Genomic DNA, 25438 nt, shown 5'->3' with positions numbered 1-25438 from the left:
CTCTCTCTCTCTCTCTCTCTCTCTCTCTCACACACACACACACACACACACACTAACACACAAACACACACATCTCCATAACTATCAACTTCTCTCCAACTTGAAATATTTGCAATAATTTACATTTAAGTATTAACCTTAGCTCCTTTTTCTCACTCATCTCAGGGGAAACCTTGAATATGTGAAGTCTTAGCAAACTCCTTCATTAAATAAGAACTGTGGAAATACATCCTTATATCTCCTGACACTGTGATAAAGGATATATGAAATAGCTCATGAAAAATACCTAATACGGGGCTTGATAAACTAAGTGATCAATTATACAGACAAATATTCATGTACATATATGACACATAAACTAGTACATCTTTGTATTAATACAATTAATTAATACATTAATATAATTCTTTGATACTGAGATAGATAGTGACAATATTGTTCAGTATTATTTTCTTAGTGCCTAAGCAACAGAAAGAGTGAGTTACTCTCTATTTGCCCTGTGGCCCCCTACCATGTCTAAGATATCTCTTCATATTACATTGCAATTAACAGAGACTTGTGCTGGTCAGTTTCAGTCCTTCCCCACTGAGCACCTGTTTTTACCTTTACACTCACATCATCTTCCTTCTTTGGGATATTTGCATTCTAGACTCTAAGAATTTGCAGAAAAACAAAACAAACAAACAAAAAAACAAAACAAACAAAAAGACACACCAAAAAAAACATTTTCAATCATTCTTCCTAGAGTTTTTCTCAGACTTATTTTCCACAGCCTCTTCATTTTCAGGAGGATTAGAACTGGAAAATATACAGAGAAATCCCCTCTCCCTGGTGGAGAAAGTAAATAAGAATCTGAGACAAACTCCAATTGCTGACCTAGTCTGGACAGGACCACACTGGCAGCCCAAAGGCCTGGACTACATGTCTTTGCTTCATATTCACTCAACAGTTTGGCTAAAACTTTCTGTCTCATAGCCCATAGTTTCTACATATATAAAATAGATACTAAAATAGCACCATTACCTCATGTCATATAGTTGTGAGGATAAAACGTGAGGAACCACACAGAATCCCCCAGAACATGGCCTAACACATTGGGTATGCTCAGTCAAGAATAGGACATACAGAGTCAGACTTTTGTCTTACATATGCCACGATCTTCCCTGTCTCTTGTAACTTTCTTCACATCATCATCTAGACTTTGTCTTCAACTTGTTCATCTCTCACCCAACCCTTTCTCCTGACCTTGCTCAAATTCTATCCTTAAAACCTTCCAGTTACCTCTACTGGCTTCTTTGTACTCTCCCTGTAACTCTTTCTTATTGAGCTCTGTATCACCAGGGCAACTTCATATCTGTGACCTGCATATCCAAATATCTGGCAAATTCTATCTCTTAGAAGAAAATTCAACCACTCTACCCTAAGCTTAAGGCCGATGTCATCTGAGCACTACATGATTCTCAGACCTTATTTGTACATTTTCTCCTACTTAAGTAGTCACTTAGAATTTTTAAACACTCTACATATTTTCCCATATTTATGACCTTAGCCTTTCATTTTCCTCTGTCCTAACTGTTCTACATATCTTATGTCAAGTTTCATCCCCCTTTTCTTTGGTCTTAGAATATCACAGCATATTTTTACACACTTTCCACATAGAATTGTTTCTCATTTGTGTGTCTTCTTAGTTGGGGAAGGAGGAGGGGCTAGTGTTGAACTGAATCTTAACCAAGTGATAGCTCTTAGTAGACTCATCAGTGGCTGGGCACATGGATGCAGAAACAGATAACTAGCACACATCATAGTTTCCTGATTTGTATAGTAAGCATTGATCTTCATGATCTATTATCCAATATGGCTGAAAATATTTGTTAGTATGGAAAAAATAGGAAAGCAAACCCTGTGCAGAAAAAAATACTTAAATAATGTAGCTCTGTTTGTGTGAGTGTGTGTGTGTGTGTGTGTGTGTGTGTGTGTGTGTGTTGTGTTAAGTCTAGAGCCTTATACAGGCTAAGCAAGCTTTTTCCCACTGAGCTACTCATACATCTTGCCTAAGAACTAGAAACAAATAGTTTTACCAACAAAGTCTGCCTTGCCTGTTTCCTTTCCTTCCCTCCTTAGTTCCACTAAATTCTCCAAAGCCATGGGAAGGCAGAGTTCTGGGACCAGCTGATCCTCACACTTGTCTGGTTAGGTGTGATTGAGACTTCTATTCTCCATCCTAGCAAGGCCAACTCTGGAAGTTTTAACATTTCTTAAACAGACACATCTACAAGTAAACAGTAGGGAATGCAATTAGAACATGATAAAAGTCGAGAACACTTGGGTTCCAAAGGAAATCTAACACCTTCTTGTGTCTACCATATTCTTTAAATATAGGTATATTAATGAAATCATGGTAAAAGTTTGGAATTCATGTGTCGGCTCCATGTGAGAGATGATGTCTTCATAAAATCTCCACAATGTTCTGGTGAGATTCAATGAAATTAGCTCCTCTCCAAACAAGTTCTTATACCTTTGTCCCTTATGGTGAACCTAGCCCCGAGCTACTCTCCACCTGCATTATCTCATTCTGTGCTTCCCAGCAACCCTAATAAGGTAGCTATTCTTACTATCCCTGTCTTATACCTTAGAGGAAACTAAGATGCAAAGAAGTGAGTCACTAGCTGGCAGGTAGCCAGGAACATGCATCTGTGTTTATCATCATTTCTCAGTGCCATGCTCATACCCCCAAAAGCAAGAAAAAGAGTCAAACTCAACTCAATGCAAAGGAAGATCCCTATGCATAGGGAGGGACAAGAATCACAGTTAATATAGTAAGAACTATGAGCCTGATTTCCAGTTTCTGAATTCCTATCTAGAGTTCTTTCTATGTGGCCTTTCATAAAAACCTGCCATACACCATGGTGACCAGATAATATTTGAAGATGCCCAATAACCATGTGACTAGGCTGTCTCATGCCAGGCTCTCTTCACAAGACTGAATCAATGAGTCAAGGGAGGATTCTCTTTCTTTTCCTCTTGGCTAGAGGATGGTGCTCAGACCTGGGTTTTCTCATCTGGGTCAGCTGCCCATGCTTACCCCTTCATCTATGGGTGTGAATGACTTAGGAATGCAGCCTGGGCAAATGTATCACAAAGCTCTGGCTGTGGCTCTTGTCTCAGGCTAGGAGACAGGCAAGGGCTAGATTCTGACTCATATTCAACAGGGAGGTAGCAGGCAAAATATGGTGTGTGTGTGTGTGTGTGTGTGTGTGTGTGTGTGTGTGTGTAAGAAACAAGAGGCATCATTTGTTGACAGTCTGAAAGCTTTAGTTTTGCTACCCCATAACAAGGTACATATGCTATGACACCTTGGGTCAGTCACTGTATCTCCCTGAATCTCAGGGACTGTACAGTGTACATATAGTTAGTTAACAAGCCAAGTAGTGAAATACATGACACATACAAATAATATGGTTCTTGGGAGTGAGATGAATACAGTGCCTGATACAACACAATGAACAGATAGACTAGAGTGCTCAAGTGTGGGTAAATTATTTATGATTAATGAAAAATGTACATAGGTATAATGAGGATATGTACTGGTAGAGATGGAAGGAGAACTTAGGTTTGAACTCTTGCCCTGTAATTGTCTTAAGGTATGCGTTCAAACAAATCACTTCCTTCTTCGAGTTCCAGTTTCTCTTTAAATAAAATGAAGGTAAAAAGAATCATATCAAGAGAAACTTCTTTCCACAAAGTATGAAAAACAGGAAAAAAAACATTCAGCACAGTGTACGTCACAAAATATGTGTTCATGAAATGTGATAATAGTCATAATGGTACTGGTCATGGTGATGGTAATATTGGTCATGTCAATGCTGGCATTGATAGTGTCATGGTGAAGATGATGGAGGTGATGGATGATATTGGTAACAGTGACAGTGACAATGAAGGTAACTTTTTTGAGAGAGCATAATTGAATTCCCTCACAGGAACAAATTAAAAGTCCTTTCTGTTTCTGACCCACATGAAAATGTCATGGCCAACCTTGAATAGGAGGGGGACAGAAACACCTTTGGTATCTGTGATCATCAGCCATGAAATTATTTGGATGCTCTGTTTAGCTAGCTGCTTTTTTCTGCTATTATTCCTCTCAGTTTGGCATACCATATCTTCTAAGGAGCATTCTTGGCTCCTCTAAGCCAGTGTGATACTTGCAATACTTGCTGTATTTCCGCAAAAAATTTTCTTGCTTTACCTTTAGATAATGATCAGATACACAGGCTTAAGTTGTAAAATCCTTATCCCTCTAGCTTGCTTGCTTGCTTGCTTGCTTGCTTTCTTTCTTTCTTTCTTTCTTTCTTTCTTTCTTTCTTTCTTCCTCCTCCTCCTCCTCCTTCTCCTCTCCTCCTCCTCCTCCTCCTCCTCCTCCTCCTCCTCCTTCTTCTTCTTCAGATACACAGGCTTAAGTTGTAAAATCCTTATCCCTCTAGCTTTCTTTCTTTCTTTCTTTCTTTCCTTCTTTCTTTCTTTCTTTCTTTCTCCTCTTCTTCTTCTTCTTCTTCTTCTTCTTCTTCTTCTTCTTCTTCTTCTTCTTCTTCTTCTTCTTCTTCTTCTGTGTTCTTATCTGGCTCTATTAAGCAAGGTGGGACTTCCTTCACACTTTCCCTAATCGATATCTGGGTTCTAATTGATATCTGTCTGTGCCCTTTGCCAAAGACACTCTTCCCTTCTTTTACCCTGTGCTTGCTCTTTTCTTAAACATTTCACCTAAAGCCTTATGGAAGTGTTATGGCTCATCTGCTGTGTAACAGATTCTACACACCTTGTTAATATACCTCATTTGCTGTATTATCACCACCACATTAACTTACTAAAGTTGCTACATTTTTATCAAAATGAGAGAATCCATAATGGACAGCTGCTTTGTATTTGGACAAGGCTTGTGGCTCCAACAAGAATAACAAGCCACCATCTAAAGAAGCAGAGGCATGCTTACCCCTTCCTGCCTACCACATGCTACAAGGCAGGGGGGAAGTTGGATAAGTCTGGCTATCAAATTTTCCAATATTGCTTTTGTATGCTAACATGGATCAGGATATTCTACACGGTAGATGTTGGTAAAGACTGGTATATACACAGAGGATGAAGACAGGACATCACACTGAGCCAAGTAAGCAGAAAGCCCTAGTTCTAGGGAAGTCTATCTTAAACATGGACCTGGATATGTAGAAAGGAAGACACTTGCTACAAGTAAAATTGCAAGATCCTTTGACAAGTCCCAAGCCCATTGAAAGATGGTCATAAAAGTTAGAGGTTAGTGACATGTTTATTAAATACCACCAATCTGTATCTCAGATCCATTTGCTACTAGTTGGATGATATGAGACTTTCTATGTCCAAGTTTCATCAATATCTACAACAGAGCTACTGTACTGGTAAAGTGAAATACCAGGGAAAAGCAGTTACTACTATGTGGGACAATGAGGGAACTGTCAGTAAATACTTCTCGACAAGTGTGGGATCCTAATCTCTCACACAACACTGTCACCTTGTCCTCATATTTGATCTGACTAAGTCTGTTTTCTTCCTCAGTGGACAGTTCTAGAAACACCATGCACAAGAGATTCCTGCCACAATTCATTACATAGCAATGCCTTAGTAGGCACATGCTTCTGTTTGTAGCACCCCTGCCTTGTGGATCAGTTTCTGAGTACCAGACTGGGTGATCATGGAAAGGGAATTTCCTATGATAGGGGCCAAGGGTATGAGTGAGAATGAAATATCCATAACAGGTAAGGTCAGGAACACAAAATCAAGACAGCCTCTCTTTTCTAATAAGAGGTTTCTTACTGGGGAAGCTGGAGAAAGAAACAGAACTCCTGTCCTGTGTATACACAGAATAACCCCAAACTGGACATCCTGGGATGTCAGGGATTACCTATGCCATGCTGCTTCTGGGATAGCTGCTTTCATGTGCCATGGGGAGGGTCCCCCACCCAAGTTCCCTGGCAGCCTTAGAACACCATAAAATGTCTGTAGCCTAAACTGAGAGAGCCATGCCCAGGTGCACAGAGAACAAGGCCCTATTCACAGGTACTTTCGCCTTCTGAAAGTCAGCCCTGTGCAGAAGAAAGAGCAGGACTTGTGAGTCAGACAGAAGTTGACTTGAATTTGGACTTTGCCAATCATTGGTCAAATGAACTTGGGCAAGACTCATAATTATTTGGAGTCCAAGTTAGTTTTACTATTCTATACAGGTAAAAATATTGACCTGTCAGTGTTGACATGGGGACTAAAAAAGAGTCTTGGTTCAATATTTTATATCTACAAAATAAATACAGAGAAGGAGGGAAGGACAGTGTAGACGAAAGAAATACATAGTAATCTGTATAGAATCCTCAAATATCAGCAAAAGGGTATTCCAGGAGAGAGTCTCGCACATGAGGTGATTTACATATATGTTTGCTATCCTTACATTGTTTATTTGTGTTTTGTTTTGTTTTGTTGCCTATCATTCTCTTCAAACCAGACTACTATAGATAGTAGCTCAATGTATCCGAAAGATGTTTCAAGAAGTTGAGGCTTAAATCTTATTTAAAAGGTGCATTGGGCAATTTAAAAGGGAGGACATTTTAGCATAAGATACTTTCTCTCTTCTTTCTGGAATCTACACTTTGCAACATGTTAATCACAGGTTGTGTAACTATGACAATGCCCTACATGCCCTGAGAAAGTCCTCTAGCCTCTATAATCCATCCTCTAGGTCATAGAGCCCTGCCATTCTGGCCCAATCCATACTTACCTTCACTGGGACACTCCTCCTCCTAAAGCTAAATATACATCCTCAGGGAACCTTTCTCCCCAAAGAAGTCCTGAATAGTTCACAAAGACAACTGGATGGGCTGTTTCTATGTCATTGCTTCTTATTAGGCTCTCTAACAGACAAGTCTAACAAACATAAAAGTTGTATCTATCTAGTCCTACTGAGGGTAAACAGTCTGGTCCAGAGAAGATATTCAAGGAACAGCCATGTCACTGGGAAAAGAAAGTCGGAACACATGCAATATACTGCTTGATCCAGAGGGATAGAGCAGCAGAAAGTAGAAGATGTGAATGGGAAAAATCCCAAAATCCCTGACTATAGGACCCTGCAGAGTGAAATTATTGCAGATGCACCCAATTCTGGAACAGAGAACCAAATGATGACATTCTCTCTCTCTCTCTCTCTCTCTCTCTCTCTCTCTCTCTCTCTCTCTGTCACACAGACACACACACACCACACACCACACACCACACACCACACACCACACACCACACACCACACACCACACACCACACACAGTAAATTACTAGAACAACTTGGAGTCTACATGTGAACTTCAGTCCCACTACTTCATCTTCCCACAACACATTCTTGGAAAAAAAGAAATACATTTAAGAAGGCTCCCAAATAGTTAAATGATATTTTCGTTTATAAATTATAATAATATAAAATTATTTTAATCAGGGACACTATTTGACCAACTTGTGAGCTCAATCAGGATGGAAATTCTAAAGAAACTTCTATTTAAAATAGAACCATACCCGACATTACTTAAAAGAAAAACCAGACTACTCTGATGGGCTAAAATATGAATTATGATAGGTTATATTCACTATAAGCAGATATCAAGAACCTTATAAATGCTTACACCTTCAATTCTAGTCATTTCAGTCCTAGAAATGATTTTGTAAAGGAACAATTGGAGCTCTGAAAGTACTTACATGCACAAAGAAATGAATGTAATGCCAAAGTTCAAAACAAGAGTTAAAATAAATGGTTACTTAGCAAAAATGCTGTACATCACAGTTGACTAACAAACACCAACATAGCAAAAAATATACCTGAAATGTTAGGACATTTATGTGTATAAATTCTCCTGTACCAAATAAAAAGAAGTTAGATCCCAAACTGAGAATGCACTGATTCGTAGATAAAGTGTATAACTTTATACTTACAAAATATGTATAAAAGAACAACAACAACAACAAAAAACAAAAACAAAAGGTAGTATCATTTTCATCAGTGGTATAACCATTAGTAAGTTGCCCTTGCTACAGTAATTAACCCTCACCTATGCTGAGGCAAGAAATTATACACAAAATGAAGACTAGAAAGTAGGAGATGAACCTGTTCAGCAGAAAGGGTTTCAATGGAGACGGGGAGTGAGGGGGGAAAATGAGTAGAATTTCTTATAGAAGTATATGAGACAGTCAAACAAGAAAAAATATTTAAAACAAAAAGTAATCACGATTTTCTTCAGGCTGAAAGAGATTAATTATATTCTTCTGTTCTTTCCTTTTTGGACTTTGTTGAGAGCTGACACCTAGCCAAAAGTGGCTATCATCTTTGCAGCCATCTCGAGCCATATACCCTGACAAGAGACTTGTTTTCAACAGCCCACAACAACTGAACATACTCTGATAAATATCTTGTTTTTCTCACATATCTTGTTTTGCTGTTTAGTGCCTCCAGCAGCTAGACACATGTGGTCTCCACACTGTTAGGCGCACGTGGTCTCTTCACTGCTAGCTAGACATATGTGATATCCACGCTACAAGACACATGATGTAGTGCCTTCAACTGTGCTTGTCCACGAGGACAAGGCAAGTGGTAAAAGATATAAATACCCAGGATTTCCTTTCAATAAACGAGACTTGAAGAGACTTGATCAGACTCTGTCTTGTATTCATTCTTCGCGTCTCCATCCCCACTCTCTCTCTTGCTAGGCCCTGACCCGCGGACCGGAGCAGCAGAACGGGCCATTACAAACTGACCTCTGACTACTCAGGCTTGTAGATTTCCACAAAAGCTGCCTGTTTACAATAGCTTATAGCCATCTGTTTCAATGTTTTTCCACTGAGACTCAAGACTTGGTTTTAGTATACATGTATGACAGCATAGACCTTGTAAATAGGTAGCCTTGGCAGACAATACCAACTTAGATAAGGTCAAGCGAGTCATAGGCAGAGTCATAGTGACTTATCCCCTGAACCTTCACCCAGCCGATACCCGGTTCTGAAGATATCTGTATTCCCCCTGAACACCCACACTCCAGTGTCATTCCCTTCCCCACATCCTGCCTTTCTGTGTTTATGACCCCTATGTGAATGAATTACGATTTTAAAAAAAAATTATAAAAAAGGACTAAAGCTCAAGTTTATCTAAATGAATAAACATGAGCCTAAATGTAAAACAAAAACAAAAACAAAAACAAAAACAAAAAAAACAAAGTGACCCCCAAACGTGAGACAGCTCGGGCAGTTACAGGACTTCCCAAAGAGTGAGGTATATATTATCCCATTATTAAAAACAAAAATCATAAGAATCATTAACATGAAGTTGCTTTTATTCTCCTATATTAATCAGAAAATATGTATCTTCAATCTTTTACTAATAGTACAAAACCACAAAAGGTCAAACATTTTGTGAAAATACTGCCCACTTGGGACTGACTGAATTCTAGAGCATCGCAGCATTCTTGCTTGTCAGCCATTAACAGCTCTGATTTGAGTATGTGCTCAGCAGGCTCTGAAATGTGAGGCCTGAGCATGTTTCCTAAAGCAACCAACTATCTTAAGGTTGTTAGAATAGCCGAGGGCTTACATTGGCAGCCAGAAAGCTTGCATCATTTCCTTTGATGTCTGGCACAAATCACCCTCCTTCTGGCCTCAGCATCCTAGTAATGAAATGGGGAGATTGTGTGGGATAATCTTTGAGTCCTCAGCTGTCACTTAGATTCTTTTCTTTTCTAGTGACCCAGTTTACAGGGTTTTTTTTATGATGAAATATTTGAGAAAATCATCTCTGAGGTGGAAAGGCCTTCTGTCTCATGTTATAGATGGCTGCAAGCACTGGAGTATTTTTTTTCCTCCATGGATACATTTGTCATATGAATGCTTTTTATCTCCGGGTACTCAGGTGGCTAATTCTTTTCAAAACTGGAGCCCCATATTCTGGTCTTAGCTCTTCTCAGGAAGTTATCAGAAGTGACCACTTTTTTGGGTAGCTAATGAGCATCTTGCTCTAATGATCCTGTTTTAGTACAAAAAAAAATTGGACTACTGTGTGTTTGTGTGTGTCCTAATGCCAAGGGAAGAAAAGGACACTCCAAGCCCTCTTCTTATACACAGACAAGGCCCTTCATAGACCTCCTATTCTACACATACAAAACCAAAATAGATAATAGTGTGCTCACAAGGTATAGATATTCTAATTGCCAGTGTCCTGTGTTTTCTTACTTTCTGCTTTGGATATATTACTTAGAATACATATTGTTTCTAGAATTTACAAGCTAATCACTTGATTTAAATGATTCTTTCCTTACCATCTCCTTGTCCCTTTCCTTGCTGTTGTGACATAGCTACTACTCATACTACAGAGCCTCCTGTGACCAGTCTTCTCTGATCAATCTTCTCTTAAAGTGTGTTGTCTTTTATTTATCTGCTTCTACATCTGATGCTAGGCTTTGAGGACCACCTCTGCAAAGACCAGCTAGCACTCACTACATGATAGCAACTTTGCTACTAACTAAAGGAATAACAATTAAAAAAAATCGTGAGTGATAATAAGCCTGAAGACAGAACAAGAACATGGCCACAACAAGCTGTCTACCGTGTAGAAGAGATGTTGGTCAGCAGGCTGGAGAGCCACGGAGAAGGCAGGCATGAGGAGGTTAACATTGGCATACCTTTTTGGTCTTTACTGTCGAGGTGCAGCAGTCCCCACCATCATAGTTGCAGAAGGCTCGGTTGTTGATGGCATCACAGTAATTGTCTCCCATGAATGGCTGTAAAAGGGAAGAGAAGCAGGGAGGAAATGAGGCTACGTTATTATCCTGGCATGAGAGGGAGCTGTTCTCAGCATTTCACTGAGGCTTCTATGGTTGTCTGGCAGCCTCTCTTCTTCTTACAAACCTCCATCATCAGCCAACTTGGCTTTCAATCCCTACATCCCCTTGGGTTCATTTTTCTTTTTACCATTTATAAACATTTTTATGTGCCATATTTTTCCCTGCTGGAATATGACTATGTTGAAAAATATATTTTGTTTGCTGTAGTACGAAAATTAAATCACAGAGTGTAGTTTTTCTTCCTCTTTCTTCCTTTCTTTCCTTCTTCCTTCCTTCCTTCCTTTCTTTCTTTCTTTCTTTCTTTCTTTCTTTCTTTCTTTCTTTCTTTCTTTCCTTCTTCCTAAATTAGAAGGTGCATTTTACTTTAAGACAATGCAATCTGGCTGTATATTTCTTTAATGAATTATATGCAAATGAATTAGAAATCTGGATGTAAACTATCAGAATTACAAACATTAAAAGTAAGGATTCTTGGGGATTAGGCTCAAGAACACGCATATTAATACTGGCCTCTCTAAAATACACATCTATTCAAGATCTTAAGCCTGTGCAGATCTCCTTTCACATTTTTCTGAAACAAATGAGACCCCCCATCACTATCTCTACTTGATAAGACAACATCTGCAGAGTATGGGTAACAAAATACCTTGGCCAAATTCATGCTGGAAAAAAATCACTATCTAAAGCTATTTCCCCAATTCCTGTACCCATTCTATAATGTTCTAGTTTACAATAATGTATTTTCTTCAATGACTTCTATAAATTTTGTGTTTCTCCAAAAATGAGAGAAGGACAGATATCTTTGCTGATCTAAATTCTGAGGGTGTGGGGAAATTTTAAAAATCTCTTTGATGGCAACCATGCACATGAATGTGCGTACACACGCGCACGCACACACACACACACACACACACACACACACACAAATGAACATGTGTGAGTTTCCCCAACTCCAATAATCAACACAGTATATTACGTGTCTGTTTAAGGGTTTGTGATGGTAAGAGGCTGTAAGCCCCTAAAAACATGAGCAGTATTCAATTCATCTCTGTCTCCTAATCATCTAGAAGCCTGATTAAAGTTAATAGTGTAAGAAACATGTCATCGCTTGTCTGAGACTGGCTCATCCCAGCACACTGCCATTGATTCACTTGTGATCATGGTTCCTTCCCAATGTGACTGGCTCTGAGACTAGTAAGCTCAAGGAATCTAATCTGTGTTGCATGACTAGCTTTTGCATATGTGCTCCAAATTCTCATTCATCCAGCCTTTGTGCCTGCAACTCTGTATGTTAAATTTGTATTTCATTATTTCCCATTTAGAGTGTAAGACAGATCTTAGTAAGATAGAGCTAAGAATAGTGGTAAGCTCATATATATGAGCACACGCACACACACACACACACACACACACAGGGCTTCAAGTTAAGGAATGGCTCCGCCATGTAACTTCCATGGCAAAAAATTGTTACATCCATATTCAACAACAAAGCATAAGCCCCTTTTCATCTGAATTCCTCGGTAGATAATCTGTGTACAGATTAGTAAAGGTAAATCACAGTCCATTTGTATGATGAATAAAACTGAATTGGAACAGGAGTTGATTTTCGGCATGTGGTCTCTTCCCTTGGTACCCTTTTCTGTAGCCATAATCATCTATTCGCCCATCTATCGATCTATCCATCTACCTACATATCCATCCATCCATCCACTTCCATCTATCCATGTACCCTACCAACCCAGATTGTATACTTTATGAAAAAGGGGGTCTTTAATCAAATAGTTACTTGGTATTATCATAGAAAAGTTTTAGAACTTGTCTAAGGTTGCTCAGTGAAAATATCCTGGAGGAAATGACACTTAAATGGAGATCACAATAATAAATAAGAGTTAGTTAGGTGGGGTAACAGAGAAAAATTTTTAGAGAAAAGAAACAACATCAAAAAGCTTTCAGTGTAGAGATTTATTCTCCATCCAGTTAGTACTTTGAGTAATAATACATTCAGACAAAAAAAAATCCGTCCTTCAGAATATAGCTCAAAACTCATCTCCACCCACCATTCTGCTTTTTCTAGTGGCCCTGAGTGCTCTGTTTCCACACCTCTTGTACTAAGTTTAGACATAGTTTGGTCCATAATTTAGATTTTTCATCTTTGTCTTCTTTATTATCACTGTATGTTTTCAAAAGATTAGACATATGTCTTCTGGTTTCATACCCCAAATTTTCTACAAAAATGTCTGGCAACTCACACAAAATATATGATCAATAAATATTTAGCAAAATGGTTAATAGAATGGTGTATGTTGGGTGAATATATGAGGGACAAAAGATCACAGGTGTCATAGCTGATATAGCTCCTATTTTAACTTGCATGAAACTGTGTATTCAGAACTTTGAGTAGTGACTGATCATATAATGAACTCAAAGAGGCTTTGAATAAATTAGTGTAATATTGACTTGGACACAGTTTTGAGCACAAAGATGATACTCAGAGGTCCTGTTTGTATCTTGACTTTCTCTAGACACTTAGGGCTTAATATTTCACTCCTGGACCCAGCATTTATTTCTCTCCTGAGCATCATTTTATCCTTCAATAAGACACAGAGTATTAGCTCTAAACTAAAGACAAAAGAAGATGAGTGGTAAGGGTGATAAGCATCATTGTCAGGGTTCAGTGCTCAGCAGTGATAGAGGGTCTTTTGGCTCAACGCTGAGTCAAAGGTGGGATCAAATTCTGCTGTCACATTTAAAGGTGAGACTGCCAGCTCAGCATAATGAGTGCTCAGGTAACTAAAGATGCCTTTCCCACAAACACAGCACTGATTCGGAGACACGAAAAGAAGCAATGGTGGCAAGGCCATGGCTATACTTTGCCATTCTGGATGAAGCCTGAAGGAATGGGAGTTCTTGAAGGCTGCCATGCTGCCTACCCTGAAAAATACATATATGATCGCTTATAGGAAATGGCTGTGAGCAGGTGACAGAGAGAAAGGAAGAAAAAAAACCCAACAGGCTAGCAAAGTATCTAGGCTCAGGTTCAACGATGTGGCTGTCATGCTGTCCAAACATATATCAGTCTATAGATCTCTGACTCTAGTTTTCCTGTTCATGTAGCAATCAGGTAGAGCTAGGTCATGTTAGGAATATTTTCAGTTTTGGAATTTCACCAAATTCTCCTGGAAACAATCGCCCGGGTCTGTTTTCCCATATTTTAAAGAATGATTTGGTTTAGATGATCTCTTTATTTAAAGAACAGTTCCAGTGAACAGATTTTTCTAGGACAGTATCAAGGTCCTTTACCTGAAGTCTGAGACTATAAAGCTTTGATAGCCATTTGGGAGTGGTTGTGAGACTCTTTTTCAGCTCCATCTGAGAAGACTGGTAGTACCTGTTTCTCTATATGCATTTGTTTAGTGACACTGTGTTGCATCATCTCAGGAATGTCAAGGAAGGGCCAGATGGATACAGAGAAATGGCTGTGATTTCCATGTAAGCCTTTCCTCAAGAACACAGCTGCATCCCAAGAACTTGCCTGCTGACCCCATTCCCAAACTGTCACTGATAGAGCTAGCTCTCCATAATTCCAAGGCCAGGAAATGGCTGAACAGGGAAATTAACAATTTTGAGAGTCAGGAAGGATCTTCTAGTTAAACAGAAAACTTCAGTTAAAAGTGTCCAGGTTACTTCTGGTACTGAAGGATTGGTAAGTGACTAAGATATGGAGACAGACAGAATTCACCTGGAAGCAAGGGCCATTAGGGAAATGGAAATTAAAAGAAAAATGACCTCATGTGGCACTATACAAGCTAAACAATGTTATAATTGCTGCTATAGTACCTGCTATATTATTTGTGTTACATAAATATGGTGCCTGTTTTTTTATTTGCCTTAAACATATATGCACTTGTTGCAAGGGACTGTGCATATATGTGCTTGTGCTTGCAAGCCTGACACTGATGTCACATATATTTTGCAATTCCTCTCTAATTTACTTTTTGAGCCAGGGTCTCTTACTAAATCTCAAGTTCACTATATTAGGCTGGCTGGCTTCAAGGATACTCCTGGATATACCTCCCTGATGCTATGATTAAAAGTATATACCACATTGTCTGATGTTTTGTTTTGTGTGAGTGTTGGATCTCAAGTCGTATCCTCATGTTTGCATATTAATCACATTTCTTCATATTTCCTGTGTTCAAATAATATTTATCTATGGACTTCGCAGAAAGAAAAGCTTGCCTTGGACTCTCAGAACTGTTATATACTCACTTTTTTTAGTAAGCACATCTTCAGATCTTTCTATCCAGATTCTATCATCTGTAGAATATAATGATATTTCTGCTTCATTCTTAACAACTCTATCAATGCATGTGTACACTACTTAGTAAGTATAGTAAATTATAACCATCAAAATCAAAACAACACCATAAGTACTTCTGAGCTGAGACATCTCTTCTTGTGACTCACCTCACAGCCTTTTACACAGTGGATCCGAGCAGGGTGGGGATACCACTGGAGACCAGCAGTGCAGACAATCCTCTGCAGAGAGATGGAGAAAGGGATCAGGTAGGTTTGGGATTGGGAGGGAACCAACTTTTTGTTGGCAACACATTAAACCACCTCACCTCTTTTAGACTATCCAAATCCTGACCTCACCCTGGTATTTACATGAAGAAGTTGCCCAGGTACTTGCAATAACAGGAATCATAAGATTAAAATAATATTTGTATTCACCGTATGTATCATGGTTCTTTATTGCTGTGGCAGGAATAAGGGTTAAGGAGAAGCAGACTTGTGGGGAAGGGAACACAAGCAGAAAAGCCTTTCAGAAAACCCCTGTTTGACCTTTGGATCATTGGTGACAAGATAGGAGGAGAAGGATCTGTGCGTGTGTCTGTGTGTCTGTGTGTCTCTGTGTGTGTGTGTACATTTGTGGCTGTAGTAGAGAGAGAAAAATAAAGAATAAAGCTTCTCCCAGTATAAGCGCTTTCTCCTATAACAACTTGAGGATCATTTTTTATTGGAATTTATAGGATCTGTCTCTCCTTAAGAAGACACATTTGGCCGGGCAGTGGTGGCACACGCCCTTAATCCCAGTACTTGGGAGGCAGAGGCAGGCAGATTTCTGAGTTAGGGCCAGCTTGGTCTAAGAGTGAGTTCCAGAACATCCAGGGCTACACAGAGAAACCCTGTCTCGAAAACCAAAAAAAAAAAAAAAAAAAAGGAAGGAAGGAAGAAAAGAAGAAGGAGGAGGAGAAGGAGGAGGATGAGGAGCAAGAAGAAGAAGAAGAGGAGGAGGAGGAGGAGGAGGAAGAGGAGGAAGAGAAGGAAGAAGAGAAGGAGGAGAAGGAGGAGGAGGAGGAAGAAGACAACGACAGATTTGTCCACTATGTTTTGAGTTCTAATAAATCCAAATATTTGAGTACATGAGTGTAATTTTGTATCTGAAGAGTCAATGCCTCCAATGCTGCTGCTAGATCATATAATTACCTGAGAACAACTCGGCTAGTTCTAGAATAAGGGAACGTCTGGAGTGGACCTTCAGGCAGTCAAAGATCCTTCTTGCTATCATGTTCTGCTGACACCTTCCTGAAGCTGCACACAGTTTTGTTTCACAGAGAACTGGTGGCTCTTCACCGGAATACCTGTCCCATTTTGGCATCCGAAGAATCTTTACCTGTGCTATAAATATTGCCACATCTCATTTCCTCCATGGTGCTTTTCACAACCACATCAGGAAGAACAATATCACACTCACAAAGATTCACATGTGGGTGCGCGTGCATGCACGCACACACACATACACACACACACACACACGTGAATGCACACACACACATGGTGAATTGTTTTAGCACTAATAATTGCAATGATGATAATAACATTTAAAATATATTGAGTGCATTCTTGGCATTAATTACAATGTGTATTATCTTACTTATTTCTTGCTACTAAGCTGATGTAGGCATTGATCTTGTGCCATAGTAGCATAAACTTCCTAAACTCCATAGCTGTTAGGTGTTAGAATCCAGGATTTGACGACACAGATTATTCCAGAAATTATTTAAGATAACTTGTTACATAAAATCTAATGTGACAATATTTCATAACATAGATGAACAATGAAAGATAGAGAAAACCAAAAAGGTGACATAGTATCCAGAATGGAATAATCATAAATATCCTAAATGCCCTGTTTTAAAATTTCTCATAGAAGCCCCTCTTTTCATGCTACATTACAACTGTTTCTTTAAGAAAATGAAATATATGCTTGTTTATGGCGCTAAAGGTGGCTATGACTTGGACCGGCCATGAAAGTATGGCAGTTATATGTATGGGCAGGGATTGCTTTCTTGGATGAGTGCCAGTTGATTAGTTTAATGAAGAAATGAACAGTCACATGGGCCAGAAAGTGGGAAATGCATGTGACCATCCTATTTTCTCCCTGAGGGCAGACTTACGTGAGAACCAAACTATAATTAGTTTCTTGGCACACTTCTAACAGAGGAAGTCACATGACCCCAGTCTAAGATTAAGTAAGGTAACTTCTCCAACACTTCAGGTTCACAAATTGGATATCCTTTCTTGGGACAATGTCCAGCCCTCATACATTTGAAAATAAATAAATAAATAAATAGCTTTGTTTCATTTTGTTTTTAATGAAGGGATGGGTCCATCTCATAGTAGAGATCATTTTTTTCCAGTGAACAATAATTTATCCACTTGTCTTCCTTACTTCTCGAGTCTCAGAGTATTAGTGATGTCCATCACAGTGTCTAGTTGGCATAATCTGAGTTAAAATTAATATTTTGTACAAAAAATGAGATGTATCCACTATCTCGCCTCTGTTGATAAGTGATGTCATGGGATTTTGCCCTACCCACCCCCATTTTTTGAGAGAGGGTTTTACTGTGTAACCCAGGCTGACTCAGGCTTGAAACACTCCTGCCTCAACTTTCCAAGTGTTGGCATTACAGATCTCTGCTGCAACACCAGGGCCACCATGGGATTTGAAATAAAAGTGTGTATGAGTAAAACTGAACTGCTGGAAATTTTATGTGAAATGTGTTCTGAAAAAGCAATAAACTTGCTATGACACATTGAGATGAACATACAGTAAAAATGGCTTCCTGGACAAAGCACTTAAGCTTCTCGAGAGTGAGTCCAGTTTTCAGATATTCCTTTATTCTTCAGAGCTCAACTATAGCTCAACAATAGAACTCAACTGAAGAACATATGAAGCGATGTCAGTATGCTCCACATTCATTTCCCCCTCGGTGGCCCAGTCATGGGGCCAAAGTGGACAAGCCCACCTGCTTTACTTCTCAGAGGAACTTGAACAAGACTTTCTTCTTTGAGTTCAAGAGTTTCTTCACAACCAAAACCCAGGGACATTGGAGAGTATTTAGTAAAGGTTCAAGAAAAAGAAAACAGCCATGTTAGGATCCACCAGGGACTTGATAACCATGCTGCCCTCCTTATTTGAGATCTAATTTCATCCTTCTGTAAGATTATGTTGGTGTGGTTGCACAAGGTTCTGTCAGTTGAGGTTTATTTGACGTGAGTTCAGAAAAGGGACTTTTGTGCTATCCGCATAAGCCTATTTATCTTTCCAAGTATTTGGATTTTCCACTGCTACTCAAGGCTGTATACCCTACCTGTTTGCCACAGGGCCCCTCTGTGTGCTAGGGAAACCAAGAAAGGAGACTGGCAGTGAGAGCCAAAGGAGAGGGTAGATTGAGTGCACCATGAATTGGGAGATCCTGTGGGGCCCCTCAAATGTTAGCCTCATTCTTAATGTTAATGAGACATCAGGCCCAACCAGAGTTATTCATATGAGGTCTTGTAAGAGGTCTTCCATTTTCTGCTTTGGGAAGGAGAAAGATTGGACTATCTTTTCTTCATGACTGTGATTACCTTCCTCACAACACCAGCAGAACCAGAGAAGCCACCAGGAAAAGTTCATAGGTTTAAGTCTTGCTTAGGAACTGATGGTGTTTTAGAGCTTGATTTGGTCAGGAAGGATCTGATATAAACAACGAACTATATGTTGATAATTTTAAATCTTACTAGACTCTTGGGAGGTAGTAGAAACTTTAGAGGCAAGTCCTGATTTAAGGAAGTAAAAGCTAAGTCATGACTTTAAAGAATCTATATCTTATCCCTAATTCCCTCTGCTGTTTCTCTCTGGTTCCTGTCTGCTATGATGTAAGCAGCTCTGAGACATCACATGTCCTCGACATGATATTTGACTTCATAACCCGAGTTCCTGAAGCTCAGTAGTCAAGTTGCCATGGACTGAAATCTCCAAAGCTATCAGCAAGAAATAAACACTTCCCCGTATAAGATTGCTCAAATGTTTCTTCACAGTGGTAAAAGGTGAATCATACAACTCGCCATCATCGTTAGCAATCAGTCTCCATCCTCACAGCATGACTACCATCATTACCAACATAATCACCACCAAAGTATTAGTGGCGCCACTATCAACTCAGTCAACAGCACCACCATCACCATTATCCTTGTCCTTAGCACAAAATCTTGTCTTAAGTGAATATTCTCCAGGCACGGTGTCTAAAGCTTCTCACTGACACCTCCTTCAGAACTCTGAGAAAACTATTTTGACTCTGGAAACTGAAGCAATATGAAAATCAACAAATTGTTTCAATCACATATATAGGAAGTGACCATTAACAAATAAGCCTATCTGTCTTATTTCAAGGTCTAGAATTCTAACCCTCTATTCTTCAAACCCACAAAAGTATTATTATAAAGTATCTCTTGTTTTGACTGATGGGAAAACCAAGGTTTGGAAAAGTAGAAAAGCTGTGAGACAAATGTAATACTAGGGAACATCATTTACCTCACTGGGCTATGATGTTACAAAGTGATGGAGATGATATGAACGAGAAATAGAAAACTACATAATTCATACTTCATCCATAAATGAACATGCTTACTTCCTTTGTCTTTTTTCTATTCATCTTTTTCTTCCCTCCACTCTTTTTCTGGAAGTAATTGCAAATGCCAAAGACTCAGTCACCTGGAATAATTAGATATTTATGAGGTAGAATAATACCTTCTACTATGGGACACTCCTGGTATCACTAGCAAGGGGTAGTGTAGACTAGAGAGCTTCCTTATGACAGGGGAGAATCTTCCATAATTCTAGATACCCTGTCTGGAAAACGCTCTCTCATCCAAAGTTTGTAAACCAGCAATTTAGTGGCTATACAAGCCACAGAAATGTTTGCTTTGGCATACTAGTATTTTAGAGAGTTGAAATTATTCAAAGCAAAAATATATTTCAACAAGAACAATACCTGTATTTATTACACACACACACACACAGAGAGAGAGAGAGAGAGAGAGAGAGAGAGAGAGAGAGAGAGAGAGAGATTAAGATTGGAAAATGTGGCCACATGAAGTCACATTTTTACATTGCTGTATTTGGTGAGAACCAACCTCAATCTGGAAATAGCTTTTTTAAACACAATATCTGGGTTGGGAGTGGGAACGCTGGTGAGAGGGTTAATGGGTAAAATGTTTGCTGTGAGAAACTGACAATGTGAGATCAATCCTCAGAACCCATAATAAGGTGGATCTGACTCCACAAACTTGTTTTCTGACTTTCACAAGCACATGGAGGAACATGACACACACACACACATCATATACATGATGACAGCAATGATGCTTTCCTATAATTACTAGCATTTCCTTCAGCATATCCAGTACCAAGCTAGAGGCATTCCCATCTGTTCTTGGGTTTGTATTACCTCACTTTTTCAATTAGGAGAAAAGTCTACTGCACTTGTGTCTCTAAAGATTTTATGGTATACGTACATTAAGGGTTGAAAAGGGAATAACCAACTTAATGCAAAAAAAACCTCTTTTGTCATAGCAGTTAAATGTGCTCATTAATGAAACTCATAAGACATATACTATATGAATCCAATTATATGAAGTTCAAAAATAAGTACCATTAACCTGTAGTGATAAATACATAAACACTGGTTGCTTCGGTGATAGAGGCATCACTTGGTAAAGGTCTGGATTGTCTCCTGACTATATGGAAAGTTTTACATTCTGATGTGATACTGGTTACAGAGGCACACACAAGCATAAGAACTTACCAACACCCATGCTTAATAGTAATGTATAAATTTCATATCAAGAACACTTTCTTTACACCAATAAATTTTTGTTTTAAGTCGGGTTGTATATACAGGAGTGTTTGTTGTAGTTTTGTCAATTTTTTCTGAGTTTCTGAAATGTTTCCAGTAAACAGTCTAGTTGCCAAAACTAATATGTTTCTGTGTATAAAATAACATACAAAGCAATATGTTCAGCTAGCTTCCCCATCCACCCCACCTGCCTGGATCTATGTGTGTTTGAGCTTTGAATATCTGACCTGTGCCTCTTATTTCAATAATAGGGAACTGTAGCCTAGAAAAACAACAAGACTTGCTCCAGAACATGCAACATGAATGTGCCACATTGTGTTAATTATTTTTTCTCATGTCTTTGATGAGATTGCTAACAGAAGCAAAAATATGGAGCTATTTACTATTACTGTAGCTGTGGGCTGCATGGGATTCAGAGGTGACAACTGCTTGTGTTCAGTGATAAACACAGAGAAGCCTTGACATCCTACATAGTGGAAGTATTTACACCAGAGATATGGGAAATGCCACAAATCAGAGCTCATATATTTGCATGTGTATATGTATATGCATGTATACAGCCCATCTTATTAAGCATTTTCCAGAACATCCCTTGCAAGTAATCAATAAATGCCTTGCCTTTGTTGTTATTCTACATCCCTCAGGAGCTAGAGGGGTGGCTACAGTAACTTCGTGGTGGTGGGTCCTTCTCTGAGATTCCATTTCCTCCACTGAAACAATGGGAGCCCAATTCCAGCTACTACATAGAGATGCATATGTACGTGTGTGTGTGTGTATGTATGTATGAGTGTGTGGTGTGGTTTGTGTGTGTGTGTGTGTGTGTGTGTATGTGTGTGTAGGGGTAGGTGGGTGGGTGGGTGGGAGACTGGGTACATGGCAGAGATGGATGGGAAATGACTGCTCACAGCAGGTATCTATTAAATGTCAGTTCTGGTCTAACACTCTTACCCTAGAACAAAGGTGGCTAAGTGGGGACAGAGCCACATTCCCCACCATCCTCCTCACAGTGGTTCATGGAGACACCTCTTAGAAGACCTAGGAGCCATCCAAAACCTCCCTGGGCCTGGAGATGCCTGCACTAGCCTCCTTTCTGTAACTCTCACTGCTCAGGGAGCAAGGGTGCAGCAGAGGCCAGCATTGCTGCCTTATTCCTGGAAGTCATCAATCTATGCCCGTCACCTCTTCACTTTTCCTACATTTTTTTCTCTTGTATAATGAGGCCTCCAGAGACTGGTGGAGGTCTGAACCTCGTTACTGCTCTCTTGGTAGTCCAGCATCAATAAAGGCAAGCAAACCAGGGAAGGGGGAGTGGAGGCTGTGACAGGCAGTGGGTGGGCAACTCAAGGAGGGGGGCAGCTTGCAGTCTTTCAAATCCCTGAATTTATCTCACTATGAATTACTACTGAATGTTTTAGTACCCAAAGTTCATAGAGGAAAAGGTCAGAATCCACTTAGTGGATAAGAAAGGACTTACATAGGAGCTGGGCCAAGCCTCGATTCTGAGTTTGTCAGGGAATTCTCTAGTGTGAGGCACTCCTCCGTTTAGGAACATGTGGGAAGAAGTGTGGGGCAAAACAGTGGGAGATTCTACCAGTCTGGGGTCCTGATCAGTAGGTCAGGATGCAGATCCATGTGACCTTGACCTGCCCCTCAGACTATTATCTTCAGGTTCTCTAGTATAGAATCGGGGGCTTGGACTGAGAGACTTCCAGTTTTCTGGGGTGTCTTACATATAAACAGGATCTGTGGTTATTGCTGCATGTATTCAGCCATATCAAGCACACTGGGGCATCAGACTGAATCAATCCCCTTATTGATCTGGTTAAGAATGAGGAAAGGTACCCTGAGGTGTAGGAGCCTGTTAAACAATAAGGGTATACTGTATAGATACAGAGAGGAAGGCAGATTGGGGATGATGGTAGTATAGAAGGGAAGACTGAATCTGATAAGAGTTGGAGAATGATAGAACTTCAAACAGTGTTTCAAAGTAGAAGAAGAATAAAAGTAATGCAAAGTGCAAAAAGCAAAAGGAGAGGCAGGAAAAAGCAAGCAGAGAAAGAAGCAGGGGAAGAAAAAAATTTGGAAATTGGTTTAGTCAGATAGCTGAGGGGTCTGGCCAAGTCCCTACACTAGAATGCTGACTAAGCCCTTGAAGAAAGTCTTCTCTCAGCTCATTAGAGAAACAGTATACCCTGTATCAGGTTATACCAAGCTATCCAGATCTCCATCTCTAGTAGGCAGGCAGAAAGCAGCTCCCGGATCCCAGGCAGAAAAGCAGGTGGCTAGGGATACAGGTAAGACTTCTCTGCCCACCCTCTGTGCCTGTTGCCCCATCTTGCTTCTCCAAGGTGAGGACTAATTTCCAAAGGGATTCATGGAAACCTCAGAACTATGCTGTCTCAGAAGATATGAGTAGGTCTCAAGTCATCTCTGGAGCCCTTTACTGGTCAGGTAACACAAGAGGAACTAGGACCCAATGGTTTTCCTCAAGGTCAGCTTGGTAGCATTCTGGAACATCAATCATCATCTTTCCAGGAGCCAGACATCCTGGTGCCATAGAAAGGTCAGTACTAAGAGTAAACATCATGTCTGATCACTCTTTCTGGGATACCTAAGATAGCAGATTCTGTGAATACAGAGGACTGGCTGAGGTTTAAGTCATCCTGTATGCAGAACTTCAGGTACCTGAATACAACATGAACTCTACTAATACTAGGAAGGACCTATCCTGAATATCCCATGATGATTGCATTTCACCAAGTAAGGAAAGTATTGGAGAAAGATGTAAGAGATTGAGGCAATGTAAAGTACAATTACACTGAAGTGCTAGAGACACCAAGCAGTCCTATCCTTATGAGTACAGACTACCCAGGGAGACTGTAGAGCAGGATCCAGTTCTATGTCCCTTGCCTATGCGCACTTGTCTTAATTTATTCACTAGTATACCAGGCACCTGGTGGGAAAGTAGATGCAAGGCTTTTAGGTAAAAAGCTGATGAGGTGTATTAAACAATTATAGATGAAAAATTGTGGAAATATCCCTCAGAAAACAAATGTGGTTAATGAGATCCTATACACAGAAAGATGAACTTAGGTAGAGCAAAGACATACCAGGAGCTCAACATGGCAATTTTTTTCCTGTTAGCCATAGCTATATGACCTTAGTCACTCACCTGTACTCGTGTGGGGTTCATCCAATGCGGAATGTCACGAACTGTCAAGTTAACTGGCAGGATAATGGACTCGCTGTTGTGGTCCAGGCACGAGGTGGCACACTCTGACCCTAAGGGGAAGCACAAGGTAAAGTAATGGCTCAGCTACATTTCCAAATACCTATGGGTGCCATGCTCTCGGTAGGTACTGCTTCTTTTTTTTCCCAATTGATATGGCTATCAACACAGGTAGTGGAAAGGATAGGATTCTCTTGGAAGAGTCACCTCAGATCCCTTTGGCTCCATTCACCTGCATCTGATCCAGTTTACAACTATCACCATAGTGACTAGCCAAGAGCTTAACTTTTCCATGTGTTGTCTTCACAGAAAGCCTGTCCAACCCTCCCTACAAGTCACTCAGTGCAAAAATAGTGGGCCAAATCTTTCTAGAAAGTAACCTTTTCAATGAGCCATTCTAAACATCATGTACAACACACACACACACACACACACACAGCTTATACAGTGCTCTCCTTGTTGGCATATTAATATCTTTTTCTATCTCGAAGAAAGGGGCAACTATAACCTTGAGACACTGAGTCCAGAAGAAGAGATGTCTTTGATCCTGCCAGGTAGCTTTCTAATGTCATTCCACTTTACTGAAATTCCAGTACCATGTTGAGACAGGTGTCTTTGCTACCATTTCTTAGGTAGGGGAGCCAAAGTCCAAGAAAGTCAACTTTCTCTGCTGCCATGCAAAAGTCCCAGTCTTATACACAGATCTTCTCCTAACTTTCAGACTCAAGAGCCACAAATGGAAACAATAGAAAAGTGGCAATGAGGAGGTAAAGAGATAGGTGAAGGACCACACAAAAAATAAAAGATGAAGACACAAAAAGATAAAACCAAATGATGACTAATAAGAATTGGGGACAGCTGTCACTGAGCAGAGAAATTCTGTGACACACCATATGTTACTGTGAAACCAATTCTAAAGGAGTATTGAGGGAGCAGAGATGAAGCAAAGCTGTAATGATAAAATTATCTTGGAAAAAGTTGTTTCTTCTGGATAATAAACAATGGCATTCTATCCCACGAAATTAAGAAAAGGTATGATGGGAAGAGGAAAAACTGATGGTTCTCTGACAATCTCTCTCTCCTCTCTCTCTCTCTCTCTCTCTCTCTCTCTCTCTCTCTCTCTCTCTCTCTCTCTCTCTCTA

General features: G+C 39.8%; 1 protein-coding gene across 1 annotated transcript in view; it reads right to left on the bottom strand.

Annotated features, from left to right (window-relative positions):
* Window positions 1-25438, bottom strand: part of Pappa (pappalysin 1) — a 230064-nt gene that overhangs the window by 1664 nt on the left and 202962 nt on the right. The window contains exons 19-21 of the mRNA XM_028779996.1: window positions 24240-24349; window positions 15348-15419; window positions 10719-10817 (exon numbers count right to left, since the gene is read on the bottom strand). Of these exons, the coding sequence (XP_028635829.1) occupies window positions 10719-10817; window positions 15348-15419; window positions 24240-24349 (281 nt within the window). The remainder of the gene's footprint in view (window positions 1-10718; window positions 10818-15347; window positions 15420-24239; window positions 24350-25438) is intronic.

Source organism: Grammomys surdaster, unplaced genomic scaffold (assembly GCF_004785775.1).
Source record: "Grammomys surdaster isolate TR1022 unplaced genomic scaffold, NIH_TR_1.0 363, whole genome shotgun sequence".
NCBI classification, from domain to species: domain Eukaryota; kingdom Metazoa; phylum Chordata; class Mammalia; order Rodentia; family Muridae; genus Grammomys; species Grammomys surdaster.
The sequence above is the reverse complement of the archived record's forward strand: the minus strand, read 5'-3'. Positions and strand labels throughout refer to the sequence as shown.